The sequence below is a fragment of the Artibeus jamaicensis genome, unplaced genomic scaffold, assembly GCF_021234435.1.
Source record: "Artibeus jamaicensis isolate MK-2021 breed Jamaican fruit bat unplaced genomic scaffold, CSHL_Jam_final contig_415, whole genome shotgun sequence".
NCBI classification, from domain to species: domain Eukaryota; kingdom Metazoa; phylum Chordata; class Mammalia; order Chiroptera; family Phyllostomidae; genus Artibeus; species Artibeus jamaicensis.
The window spans coordinates 280656-299860 of NW_026521823.1; the positions used below are offsets into that span (position 1 = coordinate 280656).

At 38.8% G+C, this 19205-nt stretch overlaps 1 protein-coding gene across 1 annotated transcript in view; it reads left to right on the forward strand.

Annotated features, from left to right (window-relative positions):
• The first annotated feature begins 212 nt into the window (after positions 1 to 212).
• The window catches only part of SUGT1 (SGT1 homolog, MIS12 kinetochore complex assembly cochaperone), a 53057-nt gene continuing 34064 nt past the window's right edge, over positions 213 to 19205 (forward strand). Inside the window, exons 1-6 of the mRNA XM_037141247.2 lie at positions 213 to 366; positions 461 to 518; positions 6177 to 6267; positions 6919 to 6988; positions 7665 to 7735; positions 10124 to 10177. Coding sequence (XP_036997142.2) covers positions 329 to 366; positions 461 to 518; positions 6177 to 6267; positions 6919 to 6988; positions 7665 to 7735; positions 10124 to 10177 — 382 coding nt within the window. The 5' untranslated portion in view covers positions 213 to 328. The remainder of the gene's footprint in view (positions 367 to 460; positions 519 to 6176; positions 6268 to 6918; positions 6989 to 7664; positions 7736 to 10123; positions 10178 to 19205) is intronic.

The window sequence follows — 19205 nt, forward strand, 5'->3', positions numbered from 1 at the left end:
AAGTCTCTTATCAGAGAATGGGCGCGCGGTGAAAGGCGGCCTTAGTAGGCCCACCACAGCCTCCGTAGCCCTCGCTGCGAGGGGCGGGGATTAGGAGTTGGTCACCGGAAGCGGGGTGGGACCGGAGACAGGTTCCGCCAAGATCCCAGCGTGCCCCGCGCTTGCCTTTCGCCCTTCCTCCCCACCTCGGCACGCTGCGTGGCCGCTGGTTGGCTACTTAGGACGGAAGCTCGGTTTGGTCGTCTCCAGAAGTTTCCCTGTTGGGCGGCGGCGGGTCTGGTAACCGCGGCAGTAGCAACCCCAGCCAAAGCAGCAGTGACTGTTAGGGATGGCGGCCGCTGCAGCAGGACCTGCAACAGCTCGGAGGTACATGTTCTTTCTTTTTTATGGTATTTATTTTTATCCCCTCCCCCCTTCCCTTGATTAGTGAGCTCTGCTGAAGTCGTTGTTTTCCTGGCAGGTTTCTCCCGAGCTTCTCAGATGCTCTGGTCGACGAGGACCCCCAGGCGGCGTTAGAGGTGAGTAGACCCGTCTCAGCCTGGTCTACTTTCCTTTGGGGAACGCGGCGAACCCCGCCTCGTCCCAGCACATGCCTGTCTGGGAGCGGGTGGACTGTTTTTGCGGCGTCTCATCCTAGATTTTGACAAACTCGGCCTCTTTTTTTTCTCTGTTTCATATTGTCCCTTTCCCCCTCTCACTCCTGGACCTTGCCTGTATATTCGTATCTGTTGAGAAAAACTGTCTCTGTAGTTGACATTCATGGTTGGCTTGGAAGGATATTTATTTTAAATGATGTTTGACTACAAGGAAAAGTGAAGTCTAGGCTTGATGGTATTTAATTCGGTTTTTCCGTTTAACAAGTATCCTTGCCATTCTTATGTACCAGGCGATGTGCAAAGTATATGAATTCAGACTACCATAACAACCATAATTTCTCCTATGATCCTGAAAATTTCCAGATGTCTTGCTACTATCCATTATTGACTCATTTGTTTATGTATCAAAACAATATTTGGGGGGGGCGTTGCTATGTGCGAGGAATCCACTGAAGGCTTTACTTACATATTTAATTGACTTACAAGGCACTTTGTATGAAGCGAAAGACAATAAAGGTATATAAGGGAGTAAAAGGGCAAGAGTTAAATAATACGAAGTAGTAAGGAAAGCCAAAGCCCAAGCTAAGGCTGTATAATGCAGTGGGTCACAAAATTTATCCAGGTGTTTCTTGCTTTAAAACACTAGGAAAAGAACCCAAACCCTGTTCTGTTGTTACAATCTAACACACTTAAGGTTAGCAGTTTGAGTCAAGAGAATCGTTTTCATACCTATGACTTTTAGAAATAATTTGCCACGTGCTAATAGAGTCTAAGAAGATGACATCTGAGCAGAGACCTGAGGGAATGAGTGTGGAAGCTCTGGAGAAAGCGTTCATGCAATGCTAAAAATCCTGGCTAGGAATCAAGATGCTGGGTACAAGGAGCAGCAAAAAGGATCATTTGACTACAGTGGTCTGAAAAAGGAGTATGAGAGCAATAGGGGAGGAAACTGCAGGCTAGGTCCCTTAGTGCCTCTTCGGTCAAAATATGTTTTTGATTCTGGATGTGAAGGCCTTCAAATAAAGTGGTTGATTAATTAGTTGTACTATGATGTTTACTGATGAGGCCTCTGGGATCAGTAGTAGAATAACATGTTACTGAGATTTTTCTTTACAATTACTTATGTCTGCTAATACCTATTTTCAGAATTTACATTTGTTGTGGTCCTCTTCGGCTCAGTTCCGCCTTTGGAAATTCAGTTCATAAAAGGCGATTTTAAAGGTTATTGATGTTACTTTCCATCTCACTTGTTTTACTTTTTAACTTTTTATTGAAGTACAGCATGTAGATAACACAAATCTGAAGTTTGCAACTAATAAAGTTGTTTTACATACGTGTATATGATACAGAGAAACAATATAGAATACTTTTATCCTCAGGTTTTTCTCATGCTTCTTCCCAGCCAATAATCTTCCTTTCCCGCCAGACAACCCTTATTGTGACCTCCATCACCATCAATTAGTTTTGCTTGTTCTCGCACTTCACATAAACAGAGTCATAGGCTAGATACTCAGTTGAGTGTAGGTACTTGTCTTGCTTTAAACATTTTGTGAGATATATTCATATTGCTGTATGAAGTGGTAGTTCTTTTTCATTGCTTTGTAGTGTTCCACTGTATAAATGTAGCACAACTTACTCTAACAGTGGGCATGGAATGAGACTACTTGTGTCCAAATCCTGGTTTCGTGATAACTTTGTAACCTCAGAAAAGTCCCTGTTATCACTCTGGATCAGAATACCTGTCTCTAAATTGGAACAAAATAGGACCTTGAAAGGGTTATTATGAAGATAAGTCACGGGAGGTATATGTTGAGTCCCTTTGCTCTCTGTATTCTAGCCACTTTGGCTTTCTTTCTGTTTCTCGAATTTGTCATGCTCAATCCTGTTGAGTAGCCTTTGGGCTTGCAGTTCCTTTTTCCTAAAATATACTGTCTCCTGACCTACCTCATGCTTTGCTTGGGAATGCTTATCACCTAACATTTCAGGTGAAATGTCCCCTTCTCAGAGAAGCCATCTTCTCTGACCACCTTATATTTAGTGCAGGCCTTAGTGTAGTTTCAAGAGGGCAGGAGTTTTTGTGTATATTGTTTACCACCGTGTTCTTAGTGTAGTGCCTGGGAGATATAGGCACCCAAATGTGCTAAATGACTCTTACCATAATTCTTTCAACAACTGTGAGGTGGGTATTTGCATTTTCTAACAAGGAAGCTGAGGCTAAAGAGTTTTAACTTGCTCCAGGTTATATAGTTTAGAAGAGGTAAGTCTGGGTTCTGCGCGTTGGGGTCATCTTCTGGAGGAGGGGGTAGGATTGGGGTTATATGATATAATTAAAGGTCTGGTAGCTGACTTTGAAGTATCTGACCACCGATAACTTTGTTGAGAGCATAGCTGGTTAGCATAAATGTGTTGGTACAAGTTCTCCATGGTGATGTGTGGTTTTTCTCCAGGAGTGTTAGGCCGTTGAGGAAGGGAGAAGGGTTGATACTCTTTATTATCCGTGATTGGGAATTAGCTGTAGCTAGAAGAAAACAGAAAATGGTATTAAATTGAGATACCCAGAGCTAAAGTCCTTTGAATTTTTTGTCAGTCTGAGCAACACTGCTTTTGCTTTTAACCTTAAAACAATTTCCTTGTCAGATAGCATTTTATTTTTATATTTTATTTTATTTCTTATTGAATGTATTGGGGTGACATTTTATTTTAAAAGAGCTTACAACTTAAAAAATTTAGAAATCTGTTTCTAAGAGATCCAAGTCTTAAACAATCTTACTGCCTTGAAAAGGAGTTTTTCCCCTATTCTGGGTTACCAGGGACTTCCTTCACAGTTACCTTAGCTCTTACCTATGTGATTTCAGCATAATTGTATTTTACAATTCACAAGGTTTTTTATTTTTTTATTTTTGAGAATTATAAATTGCTTCACTGTAACATCTCATTTTATCTGAGTATAACTTTGGACATATTTACAGTATATTTTCAGTTGGTCTCCATTAAATAATAGCTTTTTGCTACTGTGATTGAATATTTTTGCCTTTTCAGACCCCTCCCTTTAGTCCCTTTGTATTCCAGCAGCCAGCAACTATTGTCACAGAAACAGAACTCTGAAAACAAGCCACAAGTCAGGTGTAGTTTAATGCAGCCACAACTTGTTATTTTATCTTCACTTTTTCTGAATTTATTATATGCAGTACTTATAATAAACTGATTATTGTTCCATTCATGACTCACATGTATCATAATTAAGTTTGTGTTCAGTTTTTGAGAAAAGTTTTTTAGTAATAGCCTAATAAGTCAATTGCTCATTTAACTGAGTTACTGTAAAGTGTCCTTAACCAACAGTTGACTTTTATTTTTAAAGGTTACTTGCATGTTGGTTGTTTGAAATTCATAAGTTTTTACCTGACTTTAAAAGAAAAGGAATGTAATTTGTCTTTGTACTCACAGTGTCTAGCCTTTGTTAAATATGTGTTTAAAGTAGTGTTTTGAATTGATGATTTAGATATTAATATAATCTGTAACAGCCTTTTGGACCCATGGTATATCTACTTTGCTGAGGAGAGGCTAGAAATTTGGTTTGCAGATAATATTTGAGTAGGTAGGTGAGAAGTTACCAGCTATTTTCAAAATTGAAAGTTTAATGCAAGATGGTATTATTTAACTTAGGAGTTTCAAAGTATTAGAAAACATAATACAAATGTCAGACAGACAGTATGTGAAAAAGAACTTGGAGTAAAGAAACATTACCAAGAGGCAGTGCTTTCTAGTGGTTAAAATCCAATTTGGAAACACACAGACCTGGATTTGAATCCTTTCTCTGGCACAGTCTTGTCACTAATTAGGAAGTGAGGGAATGAATCTGTGCACATTTGAGGGAAGAGCGTTCTCGTGAGAGGGAGCAGCAGGTGCAGAGTCCTGCTTGTGTGGGAACAGCAAGGAGGCCGTTGGACTAGAATGGACTAGAATAAAATAAAGGGAAGAGTAGTAAGAGATGATATCAGAGATAGCAGAGAGTTATATCAAGAAGGGCCCTTTAGGTTATTGGACGGACTTGTGCTTTGGCTCTGGGTCAACTAGAAAGACATTGGAGAGTTTTGAACATAGACATAGTAACAAGATCTGATTTTCATTATGGCTTGGATCAGGACAATAAGGGTTGAGATGATAAAAAGTGGTTTGGATTTTAGGTATATGATTATCAAGTATAATTTCTTTGTGAGAATCATTACACTATTAGGTTAAAGCAAAATCAGTATGTGGCTATTGAAATAATTTTACCTTTTTTAAAAAAAGATTTTTTAACTTTATTTTTAGAAAGGGGGGAAGGGAAGGAGAAAGAGAGGAAGAGAAACATCAGTGTGTGGTTGCCTCTTATGTGCCCTCTAATGGGGAATTGGCCTGAAATCCAGGCATATTCTCTGGTTGGGAGTCGAACCAGTGACTCTGGATCACAGGCTGGTGCTCAATCCACTGACCCACATCAGCCAGGGCTAATTTTATCTTTTAAGAAGACTACTAGCCTTGGTTGGTTGGAGCGTTGTCCCATAAACTGAAAGGTCATAGGTTTGATTCCTAGTTAGGGCACATGCCTAGGTTGTGGGTTGGGTCCCTGGTCAGGGTGCATGTAGGAGGCAACCAATTAATGTGTCTAGACAGATACATTAATTGGTTGTCTTTCTTTCTCCCTCTGTCTCCATCTCTCTTCCTCTTCCCCCTCCATCCCCCTCCATACCTCTCTTTTCTTCTCTTTCCTTTCCCTGTTTCTAAAGTCAATGAGCATGTCCTTGGGTTAGGCATAACAAAATAATAGTAAATAAAATAAAAATACTACCAAATGCACAGGGCATGTGAGTCGTAGGTAGAAAATCAAATTCTTCCTGTTTGCCTCCATTTGTCCTTGGCCTCACTAATTGTGCTATCTTTTCTTCTATCATTATTGTTCTAGCTACCAATTACATACTATATATTATGAGTAGTCAGAGTGACAATAATTTTCATCTCTCTAATGCTAACTCTTAATCAGTTGATAGTATGAGGTATTATATTTCTGGGCTTTCAATGTAATGCTGTAATTTGTTAGGGTTGTCTGCCATTGATAGATAAGAGAGGGCCAGCCAAACTGGATTGTGTATTCATTGATTTTGTTAACCTTCCTGAACTCTAGATTTAACTTCCAGGGTTTTTTTTAATTGGACAGCTTCACATTTTCTAGGTATCTCAAATTGTACATGATCTGTGAGTCTTTTCCAAATTAGAAGGAGAAAATCTGCGGTGGTCAATGTATATCAGGTAAATTCTTCGGAATAAATGAGGTGATAAGTACTATTTATCCAGTTCCTACTATAGGCCAAGAACTGCTAAGTGCTTTACATAGATACTACATTATATTGTAGGCTTTTGTGGGGAGGGGAGGAGAAGGGCAGATATTAATCCTCTTGCAAAGAAAAAGCTCCTAGCTTGTTTTCCTGTTAACTTTGTTCCAGATAGCTTATTAAAGTAGTGTATTTGATTAAAAGCCATGTTTAATTAGAGTCCAGTGACTTAAAAAACATTTACTTATGCTCAACATGTTTGTGTTTGTAGGAGCTGACTAAGGCTTTGGAAGAGAAACCAGATGATGCACAAAATTATTGTCAAAGAGCTTATTGTCACATCCTTCTTGGGAATTATTGTGGTAATTTTCTTACAAAATACATTTTCTTTAATGTTACTTATAAGTTTTGCCCAAGATATGAGTCAAATAAAACAGAGATAATGTTTGAGGATTTTTAAATTGGTCTTTCATACAAGGTGTGAAGTAGCTGGATAACACCCATTTAATATTATGAGTGTCCGTCCTTCAGTGGGTGGAGAATTTATACAAATTTCATTTGTAGTTACTGGATTTGCCAGGAGAATAGCATTATATTTACTGTTTTACAAAGTATTTCAATGAGGTGCTGTTACTTGCATTTTTTTATAAGGAATGTATTTCTCTGTTACTTGTGTTAATTACCTCATTCTGGATAGAAAATCTGGGTAAGGAAGAATTAAATATCTTGAGTCAAATTGCATAAATGACATTAATGAGAAAATTAGATGATGTTCGTGACACACAGTTTTATTGCCTGAAGCTCTCCAAAAAGGAAGTTAAATATTAGGCTAATAAGAAGATAGGAGGGTAATATTTATTGGATCATATTTAGTGTTAGCGTTCTCTAATTTGAAATCACTTGTCCATTTTACCAACTTAAAAGTCTAAGAGCAGTTCAAATTTTATGTGCAATATTTGTTAGGATCTGTGATGAACTGACTAAAAACTCCTTTTTTTCTTTTTCATATATAGACGCTGTTGCTGATGCAAAGAAATCTCTTGAACTTAATCCAAATAATCCCACTGCTATGCTGAGAAAAGGGTATGCAATAACTGTTTGTCCTGTTGAGTATGGACAATAGATAGGTGTTTAGTTTGTTGAAATTAATAGTAAACTTTATATAAGTAGTAAATTCTGTGTTTATACATTCTATAACTGAGATAGGATTCAATTTTACATATAACTTATGCTTCTATTAACTTCAGTATGTGATAGGAGGTGTGTAGTCAGTATACTTTAAAATAGTGATGATAGAAGTAACTTACAGGTAAAACTGATGAATTTCAAGTCTCTCTTTGTTCTTCATTTGGAGTTTACTGTCTTTGACTAGAGAACATCTATTTCTCAGCCAAGCTGGACAGACTACATTTAATGAGTGCTCTTTATCTGTGTATTTTGTTTCCCAGCTTGTTTCTGTTGAAAAGAGTGACTTTTCTTTAAGAAATTTCTTTAATTCCTTTCTATGTAACTATACTTTGGAAGGAGCAAGTGTATACAATTAAGATCAAGAAATTCCTTCTGAAATGAGTTTAAAAAATTGGATATTAATAGGAATTATACTAGATGTTAGGTAGAGTATTTTAGAAAATCTCTTGACTTATTTAATACATGCTTACAGCCTTTTAACAATAGAGAATGCTGGGATATTTAAAGTAGGAAGAAGGCTATTTTTCATAATTTCATGTGTGTGGTATTTGTTTTTAATATGCTCATACAGGATATGTGAATACCATAAAAAAAGCTATGCTGCTGCTCTAGAAACTTTTACAGAAGGACAGAAATTAGATAGTAAGTATTAGAATTATATGTTGATAAATTAATGTTATTTTTCTTGTGTCAAAAAGACTATAGCTAAATTTTGTTAATGTAATCTCAGGTTAATTACCAAAACCCAATACCATCTTTTACTCCTTTTAATGGTATTTTTGTGTTGATTGCAGAGTTTGAGTTTACTTAAATATTGATTAAATTGGCCATTTAGTATTTAAATCACAGATAAACTTTAACATTAGAAACTGAAAACACTCAGTATGCTTTCTATAAAAGTCTGGTTTTATTTTTTTCTAATATACAAGTGACAGTTTAATTTGTGCTGATATTCAGAAGTCTATTTTAAGTTTTATTCATATTGCTTATATAGGAACTTTTATAATGAAGGTTTTTATTGAGAAATAAAGTATTAGGTATACTGTGATAGGGCACAGAAGAAACAAAGCTTTGAGAATACTGTGAGTTTTTAATGTCATCTTTTTGAGAGAAATACAGGTTTTCTCTACCATCAGAAAGTAGATCATTTCTATAATGTATATGCAAAAAAATTTTAATATTCCTAGGCCCCCAAAATAACCTACTAAATTATACAAAGTAACACATGAAACCTAAAAATAACACTAACAGATAGTAAAAGCAGGAATGATACGATAAATACACAGCCTGTATAAAGGAAAAATAATGTTTGTATTGTGTAGTTTGACTTACTAAAAAGACTGATTTCTTCTGAAGTATAAGATAACAACACCATGCTTTGTACACCTATTAATCTACTCAGGCAATAGACTTCTTATTTTATCTATTACTGGATAGCAGCTGAAAGAAACCACTTCATTATTTGTAGAACCAATAGTCACTTAAGCAGCTTTCAAGTTTCTTTCTCTCTGTGTGTAAATAATATGAATAGTGGATGCAGGCAGTTTCATTGTACACAGAATTCCTTTATCTTGTTCATCACAATCAGAATCCTCAGTTATGTCCAGTTTTACATAAAGTGCATGGTCTTATAAGCTCTGTTAGGGTTTTCTACTATCTTATTATACATCTTGCTAACACACGTACAAAATTGAGATAAAGCAAACATGCTCACAGACACAGTTCAAAGCCATGTTAGATCGTTGCTGAGATGCTGATTGTAGTTCCTGGGGAAGGAGCTTGGTGGGGCCACTCTTGATGCTCTGGTTGCTCACTGCCTTTTTAATGGCTAATGCAAAACAAATGCTGGATGCTATTTCCGCTCTTTGCATAAAACTGAAAATCCTATTGAATTTTCTCTTAGTGAAAACAAGTAGTAATTTCGGTCTTCTGTAGAGGTGAAGTGGTGTACTGTGAATTTTCCAAAAGCAAGGGATACTTATATATGAAAATTATCACAGCAGTACAGATATTTGTATATATTTGCACATATATAGAAATAATAAGGGCCAAGAATAAAAAAATCTGCAGAAAACTAAAAGTAGTTGTGTAAGTAATGTCATAGATAATGGTAGACCACATAATCCTAATTGTATACTATTGTTTTAGCTTCATCTCATGATAGAGTGTTATCACAATTCTCTAAAGTAATGGTTCCAAACTCCCTGATTTTGATTTTGCTCCTGGGGGTCATTTGGCAGTATCCGAAGAGATTTTTTGATTATCATGACTAGTGAAGGGGGAATGTACTACTGAAGTCTAATGAGTAGAGACCAGAGATGCTGTTAAATATCCTGCCATGCACAGGACAGTCTTCCATAACAAAGATGTATCATGCCCCAAAAATTAGTAGTACGGAGGTTGAGAAATGCTGCTCTGAAGTATTGTATGGTTATATTTTTAAAAATTTACACTCTACTGCTTTGAATATTTGCTTTTTTACTGTATACCTACTTGAGAAAGGGCATTAGGCCCAACTTTGCAAATGGAACTTATAAATTAGGACAGAAGAGATGTAGGCAAGTCTTCTAGACTTCAACCCAGCTGTTGGAGTTCCACTCCACGCTTCCACTGCATCCTAACTGAGGTGGTGTATTGGGAATTCCCTTAAGGTCTGATTTTGTTGTGTGACAAAGGAAACACCTTTAAGAGGAGAGGGGTGAGAGGAAATGTAGATTAATATCTGTGAACTACTAAGGTGATCTTTGGATAAAATTAATTTTTTTAAATTAAAATTCTTCATGAACAACTAAATATTATAGCTTGTTGGTATATTTATAACTAACCTTCGGATTGCTGTAAGATCTATAAGGATGGGTACTGTGTATTTAATTCACTGCTGAATCTTCAGTGCCCAGAACACTGTTTGGAACATAGTAGGTATTCATTAAGTATTTGTTTGGAACATAGTAGGTGTTCATTAAGTATTTGTTGAATAAATATGTTAGATTGTGCAGGTGAATGATTTTACAGTCAGTTTGCTCTTTTTAGGTGTGGATGCTGATTTTATGGTCTGGATTAAAAGGTGTCAAGAAGCTCAGAATGGTAAGCATGTAGGTTTCCCATAATCTTTCATTTTAAAAAAGAAGTAAATGTTTGACATTTTTTGATTTAAACAAATTTGTTTTTAACTTCATAACTTGCAAGTAGGGCATGTTCCTTTAGATAGGGATATCCAAAGGTATTCTTTTTAAAAAACTTTATTATTTTCTAATAATAGCTTTATTAAAATAGAATTCATATACCATACAACTCACCCACTTAAAGGGTAAATAGTTTTTAATATTCACCAAATTGTGCAACCATCAAAAAAAATTGTGCAACCATGACCATAATCAATTTTAGAACATTTCATCACCCTCAGAAGAAACCCCATAATCTTTAGTAGTCCCCTTTCTTTGTTGCTCTCTAACTCCCACAACTCTAAGCCTGAAGCAGCCATTAATCTACTGTGTGTCACTGTGGATTTGCCAGTTTTGGACATTTCACATATGTGGAATCATACAGTATGTGGTCTTTTGTGACTGGGTTTTTCCACTTAGCATAGTGTTTTCAAGGTTCAGGTTTCAATGACTGCCTGATTTACCCCAGTGTTCAACTTAAAAAAATAGGTGTAACCTGTAAAGTGTCAGATCCTTCTCTCTCAGGTGATGGGTTGGTTCCTCCTGGGGTGTCTCACACCCTGCACAACCCATGGACCACTATCTTCCTTTTTTTTTTCTTTTTTAACTAAAGATTTTATTTATTTATTTTTTAGAGAGAGGGGAAGGGTGGGAGAAAGAGGGTAGAGAAACATCAATGTGTGGTTGCCACTCATGTGGCCCCCACTGAGACTGGGGACCTGGCTTGCAGCCCAGGCATGTTCCCTGGCTGGGTATTGAACCAGTGACCCTTTGGTTCACAGCCCATGCTCAGTCTACTGAGCTATACCAGCCAAGGCCTTCTTTCTTTTTTTTTTTGTAATATATTCTTTGATTATGCTAGTATAGTTGTCCTAATTTTCCTCATTTGCCCCTTTCTACTTGGTACCCTGCAATCTGTCTGGCAAGTTATATTATTATTAGTTCAGGGGTGTCAAACTCATTTCCCCCCGGGGGCCACATCAGCCTCGCAGTGGCCTTCAAAGGGCCAAATGTAGAGCTCCTTGCCCCTAGTTAAGGAGTAGTTACATTTATACAGTCCTAAAATCACATTCAGCCCTTTGAAGGCAATTGCAAGGCTGATGTGGCCTCCAGTGAAAACGAGTTTGATACCTCTGCCTTAATTCATGTCCAATGATCATGCATGTAAGTTCTTGGGCTACTTCATTTTCTCTGCTGTTCTTAACATCCCCCTGCCTATTGTGTACTTTACCAATTTGTACCTTGTCATCCCTGCACCTTTCCCTCCATTCTCCTCTTTCCCCTGCCAACTGATAACCTTCCAGATCTCAATATTTATGATTCTATTTCTGTTCTGCTTGTTTGCTTAGTTTGTTTTTTAGATTCAGTTGTGAATTTATTGCCATTTTAATGTTCATAATGTTAATCTTATTTTTTTTAAATAAATCCCTTTAACATTTCATATAATAATGGCTCAGTGATGATAAACTCCTATGGTTCTACCTTGCATGGGAGGCACTTTATCTGCCCGTTCATTCTAAGTGATAGCTCTGCTGGATAGAGTAATCTAGATTGTAGGGCTTTGCTTTTCATTAGTTGGAATACTTCTTGCCAGTCCCTTCTAGCCTGCCAATTTTCTTTTGAAAAATCAACTGACACTCTATGGGAACTCTTTTGTAGGTAACTCTTTGCTTTTCTCTTGTTTTTAAGATTCTCTCTCTCTCTCTTTTTTTAAACACCTATTTACTTTTAGACAGAGGGTAAAGGAGAGAAACATCAATGTGTGGTTGCCTTTTGCATGCCCCCAATCGGGACCAGGCCTGCAACCTTTGGATGCGCCCTAACTGGGAATTGAACTAGCAACCTTTTGCTTCACAGGCTCGTGCTTAATCCACTGAGCTACACCAGCCAGGGCTTAAGATTCTCTCCTGTGTGTAACCTCTGGCATTTTAATTATGATGTGTCTTGGTGTAGGCCTCCTTGTGTCCATCTTGATTGGGACTCTGCCTCCTGGACTTGTTTATCTATTTCCTTCACCCAATTCGGGAACTTTTCGTTCAGAATAGCTTTCAATTTCTTGCTCTTTCTCTTATCCTTCTAGCATCCCTATGATTCGAATGTTGGTATGTTTGAAGTTGTCCCAGAGGCCCCTTATCCTATACCAGTCTGTTTGTTTGGATTGTTTTTCTTCTTCCTTTTTGATTGAATGTTTCTTTCTTCCTTGTATTCTAATCATTGATTTGATTCTTGAGATCTACTTCTGTTGTTTTTCTGTAAATTTCTCTTTATTTCATTTAGTTTGACTTACATTTCCGGAAAGGTCTTTTTTATGCTGTTGAAGTAACCATAACCAGTGAGTTCCTTGAGCTCATCCTAATAACAAGTGCTTTTAACCCTGCATCTGATAGATTGCTTGTATCCATTGTTTAGTTCTTTTTTTGGAGTTTTGTTCTGTTATTTTATTTGGGCCATATTTCTTTGTCTCCTTAATTTGGCAGCCTCCCTGTGTTTGTTTCTGTGTATCAGATAGAGCTGCTTTGACTCCCTGCCTTAGTAGCGTGGCCTATTGTAATAAAGTGTACCTATAAGTTGTGTGGGATGGAGCCTTAGGTAATTGTCAGGGCAGGGCAGCCTGTGTTACCTCTCTGTGACTGTGTAGGGGAGGGCTTGGAGAGGGGACAACACTGCTTCCTGGCCTCTGCGCTTTGGTCCAGGATGAAACTGTCTCCCAACATGTGCCCTGATAACGCACACCTTTAGTTTCTCCTGGTATTTGACTGGTGCCCTTCCAGCTACTGCCCTGGTCCTGGAGCCCAGAAGGAGGGTGTCTGTGTAAGTCCCAACTCTGTTGTGGGCCCTTTAAGAGGACACACTTGAGGATCCTTGCAGTTTCTTCCACTGCTCTAACCTGCACTGATTTTTACATCCAGAAGTTAGGGGATATACCTTCCTGGCATGGGAACCCTAGGCTGACTTGTCTGGTGTGGGGCTGGGTATCCTTCTTGATTTTTATGCATCACACGCGGTATGGGACCCCCTCCCCCCCTCACCCCTCGTTTCACATCTTCGCCCCCCCTACCTGTCTGGATGAATGTGACTTCTTTAATTCTTTAGTTTTCAGTCTTCCATACAGCTTGATTTTTTGAGGATTCTGGGTAATAGTTGTTTTGAAGTTTACTTGTAATTTTTGCTGGAGTTGTGCAAGGAGGTGAGCCATTTAATCTATGCCTCCATCTTTACCAGAAATCTGGGGCCTGTTTCTATGAGCAGTTACTACTCATCTCCTCATTCCCTTCATTATGTCCCTGACAAAGCCCAGGTCTCTTGACTCCTACTCACCCCCAAAAAATGTGAGATGATATTTTTTGTTTAAAAAATTTTAAGTATATTTTATTAATAATACTATTACAGTTGTGCCATTTTTTACCTCCCCTTTATTCCCCTCCAGCCTGCATCTCTCCTTCTCTACTCTTAGTTCATGTCCATGGGCCGTACGTATAAGTTCTTTGGCTTCTCCATTTTCTATATTATTTTTAACCTCCTCCTGTCTATTTTGTATCTACCATTTATGCTTCTTATTCCCTGCACCTTCTTCTCCATTGTCCCCCTTCCCGCTGCTAACCCTCCATATGATCTCCATTTCTGTTATTCTGTTCCTGTTCTAGCTGTTCGCTTAGTTCATTTTTGTTTTTGTTTTTTTAGGTTTAGTTGTTGATATTTGTGAGTTGTCATTTTACTGTTTGTATTTTTTATCTTTTCTTAGATAAGTTCCTTTAACATTTCACATAATAAGGGCTTGGTGATGATGAACTCCTTTAACTTGACCTTATCTTGGAAGCACTGTATCTGCTCTTCCATTCTAAATGATAGCTTTGCTGGATAGAGTAATCCTGGATGTGGGTCCTTGTCTTTCATGACTTTGAATACTTCTTTCTGTCCCCTTCTTGCCTGTAAGGTTTCTTTTGAGAAATCAGCTGATAGTCTTAATGGTACTCCTTTATAGGTAACTGTCTCCTTTTCTCTTGCCGCTTTTAAGATTCTCTCCTTATCTTTAATTTTGGGTAATGTAGTTATAATGTGCCTTGGTGTATGCTTCCTTAGGTCCAACTTCTTTGGGACTCTGAGTTTCCTGGACTTCAGGAAGTCTATTTCCTTCACCAGATTGGGGAAGTTCTCCTTAATTATGTTTTCAAATAAGTTTTCAATTTCTTGCTCTTTCTCTTCTTCTCGTACCCTCATGATTCGCATGTTGGAACATTTAAAATTGCCCTCGAGATTTCTAAGCCTCTCCTTGTTTTTTTGAATTCTTGTTTCTTCATTCTGTTCTGGATGAATATTTACTTCCTCCTTCTGCTCCAAATCATTGATTTGATTCCTGGTTTCCTTCCTTTCACTATTGGTTCCCCGTATATTTTTCTTTATTTCACTTTGCATAGCCTCACTTCTTCCTCTATTTTGTGACCATACTCAACCAGTTCTGTGAACATCCTGGTTAGCAGTGTTTTGAACTCTGCATCTGATAGGTTGGCTATCTATTTTTTCTGGAGTATGGATCTGCTCTTTCACTTGGGCTGTATTTCTTTGTCTCCGAGTACCAGTCTATATGAATGTTTCTTTGACTCCTTGGTTGTCAAGACATTTGTACAGTTCGGTTTTCTGGCAGATCTGTTTTTTTAGATATATTTTATTGATTATGCCATTACAGTTGTTCTATTCTCCCCTTCGTTCCCCTCCACCCTGTACACCCGCTCCCCCACCATTCCTCCCCCTTTAGTTTATGACCACATGGCTTAAGTTCTTTAGATTCTATATTTCCCCTACTATTCTTGCCCCCCCTATTTTCTACCTACCGTCTATGCTACTTATTTTCTGTACCTTCTCCCCCCTTCTTCTCCCACTCCCCTGTTGCTATCCCTCCATGTGATCTTCATTTCTATGGTTACACTCCTGATCTAGCTGTCCTCTTAGTTTGCTTTTATTTTAGGTGTGGTTGTAAATAACTGTGTTTGCTGTGCTTTCACTGTTCATCTTTTTTATCTTCTTTTTCTTAGATAAGTCCCTTTGACAGTTCATATAATAAGGGCTTGGTGATGATGAACTCCTTGAATTTGATCTTATCTGAGAAGCACTTTTATCTGCCCTTCCATTCTAAATAAAAGCTTTGCTGGATAGAATAATCTTGGATGTAGATCTTTGGATCTCATGACTTTGAATACTTCTTTCCAGCCCCTTCTTGCCTATAGGGTCTCTTTGGAGAAATCAGCTGACAGTCTGATGGGAACTCCTTTGTAGGTGACTATCCCCTTATCTCTTGCTGTTTCTAGGATTCTCTTCTTCATTTTAATTTTGGGTAATGTAATTATGATATGCCTTGGTGTGTTCCTTCTTGGCTCCACCTTCTTTGGGACTCTCTGAGTGTCCTGGATTTCCTGGAAGTCTGTTTTCTTTGCCACATTGGGGAAGTTCTCCTTAATTATTTGTTCATATAAATTTTCCACTCGTGGCTGTTCCTCTTCCCCTTCTGGTACCCCTGTAATTCGGATGTTGGAACGTTTAAAGATGTCCTGAAGGTTCCTAAGCCTGTCCTCATTTTTTTGAATTCTTGTTTCTTCATATTTTTCTCCTTGGTCATTTTTTCCTTCCTTCTGGTCTGCTCCCTTGCTTTGAGTCCCAGTTTCCTTTCCATTACTATTGGTTTCCTGTGCATTTCCCTTCATTTCGATTAGTTTAGCCTTCATATGTTCCTCTAATTTGTGACTAAAATCAACCAGTTCTGTGAGCATCCTGATCACCAGTGTTTTGAACTGTGCATCTGATAGGTTAGCTGTCTCTTGGTTGCTTAGATTTATCGGCTCTGGGGCTTTGAGTTCTTCTTGAGCCATATTTTGGTCTATTTGAGCCTGTTACATATGAGGAGGGGAGCCTTAGGTGTTTGCCAGGGTAGGGCCACCCAGGTTGCTGGTTTGTGATGGTGTATGTGGGGGCGGGGTCAGAGAGGGCGCAATGGTGGGTCCCCTCTGCTCCTTTCTGCTGCTGGGGCCTGCATGGTCTGTCTCACTGCTCACTCCTTCGCTGGTTTATTTGCGTGGGAATGTATGACCGTGGTCAGCCTGCCACCTTGCGCCTTCACTGGGTCTGCCCGTTGCTACCCACACCTGGGACCCACCCTCGGCTGCCTGTTCTGTTCGCCTGGGTCAGGGGATCTTTTTTGCCCGACCCCCTCCACTACTGGCTCTGCCCCTCTTGCAGGTCTGGCTGAATGGTTCGTTGTTGTTGGACTTCCATATAGTTCAATTTTGTGTGGTTCAGCTGCGTTTTTTGTTGCTAAAACTTTGTTGGTTTTAAACTTGGTTGTGCGAGAAGGCACAGTGTTTCCACCTATGCCTCCATCTCACAGTGTTTCCACCTACACTTCCATCTCGGCAGAAATCCCCTGGTTGTTTTTGTTTTTAAATTTGTTGTTGGCCTTCTTTTCTTTGTGCAAGGAAGCAAAGTGTATCTACTTATACCTCTATCTTGGCCAGAAGTTCAATTTTTTAAAATCATTTAAAAATGTTTTTTTTTTTAAATTTTATCTATTTATCTTTAGAGGTGAAGGGGAGGAGAGAAGGAGAGAAACATCAATGTATGGTTGCCTCTTGTGTGTCCCTTGGTGGGAACTGGCCTGCAACCCAGGCGTGTGCCCTGACTAGGAATTGAACCTCGATCTTTTGGTTCGTAGCCCGCGCTAAATCCACTGAGCTACACCAGCCAGGGCTTAAAAATGTTTTAAAATTACAGTTGACATACATTATTATATTAGTTTCAGTGTACCCTTACGATAGGTATATATAACTTACTAAGTGATCATCTCAATAAATCTTGCACTCATCTGACACCATACATAGGTATCAGAATATTATTGAATCTAATCCCTGTATTGTATGTATATCACCATGACTCTTCTGTAGCTACTAAATTGTACTTTTTAATCTTGTCACCTTTTCCACCCATACCCCCAAACCTTCCATCTGGGAATCATCAAAATGTCTATATATATGAATTTGTTTCAGTTCTCATTGTTTTTATATATATTTTTAAAGATTGAATTGTTGGTAGATATGTATTTATTGCCATTTTATTGATCAGAAGTTTAATGGTTTTTTTTTCTTAAAAGACCTTTTAACATTTTATATAGTACTGGCTTGATGGAACTCCTTTAGCTTTTTCTTGTCTGGGAAGCTCTTTATTTGTCCTTCGCTTCTAAATGATAGCTTCCTGGATAGAGTAATCTTGGTTGTAGGTCCTTGTTTTTCATCACTGAATATTTCTTGCCAGTCCCTTTTAGTCTGGAAGATATCTGTTGAGAAATCAACTAACGGTCTTGTGTGAGCTCCCTTGTAGATAATTAATTGCTTTTCTCTTGCTGCTTTCAGGATTGTTCATCTTTAACCTTTTGCATTTTAATTATGATTTGTCTTGGTATGGGCCTCTTGGGGTTTGTCCTGTTTGGGACTCTCTGCTTTCTGGACTTGTGTGTCTATTTGCTTTACCAAGTTAGGGAAGTTTTCTGTCATTATTTTCTCAAATAAGCTTTCAGTTTCTTTCTTTTTTCACCACGTACATAATGCAGAAGTCGGTATGCTTGAAGTTGTCCCAGAGGATCCTTACACTATCCTTATTGTGGGGGCGGCTTCTTCATGAGTTTCCCTGGTGCCACAGACACAAGTGAATAAATATGGCCGAGACATGGTAGATCTGTTTGGGGAGGGGGAGCGGGCTGTGGCCAGTTTTTCAGGGGAGACAAAAGCCAGCAGTGGCCAGTTTTTCCAAGGAGAAAAAGGCTTTGAGTCCCCTCATCCATAGCCTTTTATTGGGTTGTAATACACAGGAATACAGGGCGGCAAGGATGAAACAGTAGATAACACTTCAAAGATATCTGAGGGCTTACTATGAGTCAGTGTCTGTCAGGAAGAGAGTTGTAGAAACTTTGGGAGACATACTTATTTCCCCTTGGACCCTAATCACATGAATGAAAGCACTCTTAGCAGAGCAGATTTCACAGGTTTACCAGGAAGTGTTTGTGATGCCACATTTTCCCCAGGACACACTCTAGCAAGGCAAGGAGCTGCACCTCTCCCCAACAGGTATTCAGGCTTAAGGGGATTAGAGCCAGGAAGCGCTTCTCCCAAAGAACATGGGGACTCAGGCTATGTCAAAGCGTGGTGGGGCGGGGGGGGGGTCCATTGCTCTCTGTTGCAGCCCCCCTGAGTCCTTTCATGAAGGCCTCCCAGGTGATGGAGTCTTACTTAGGTTGTCCCCCACTGTGAGGAGTCTTACCTGTCATTGACTTCCAACCAAGCTCTGGGGGCAGGGAGAGGAACTGAGGCAGCATTTGCTACCAGAGACAAGCTTGGTCTCCTGTGGCTCACATTCCAGAGGTCATCTCTCACCCTTAGCCACAAGGGGTCGAGATACAATTCCTAGAACCAGGCAGAGCAGTCTACAACACCTTATTTTTGGGGATTCTTTTTTGTTTTTGCTGTTCTGATGGGATGTTTTCTGTTTCCTTTCCTCCAAATCTTTGTTTTGATTCTCGGCTTCATCTACTCTATGTTGATTCTACACAATGTATTCTTTGTTTCAGTTAGTATATTTTTCATTTCTGACTGGTTCTTTCTTCATTTTGTTTAGTTCTTTTTCTGAAGTTTTATTTGGTTCTGTCACATGGGACCTGGTTTTTAAAAAATTTTTTTGCCTCATTTAGCAGCCTCCCTGTGTTTGTTTCCATGTATTAGGTAGAGTTGTTACATCCACCAGGCTTGGTAAACTGGTTTAATATCTTATGTGTTCTGTGGGGTCCAGGGGCACAGCCTCCCCAGTCACCCAAGCTGGGTACTTAAGGTAAGCCCCCTGTGTGGGATGTGTACAACCTCCTCTTGTAATTGAACCTTGATGGCTGTTGGCATATCAGTACTCCAGTCCAATCAGCT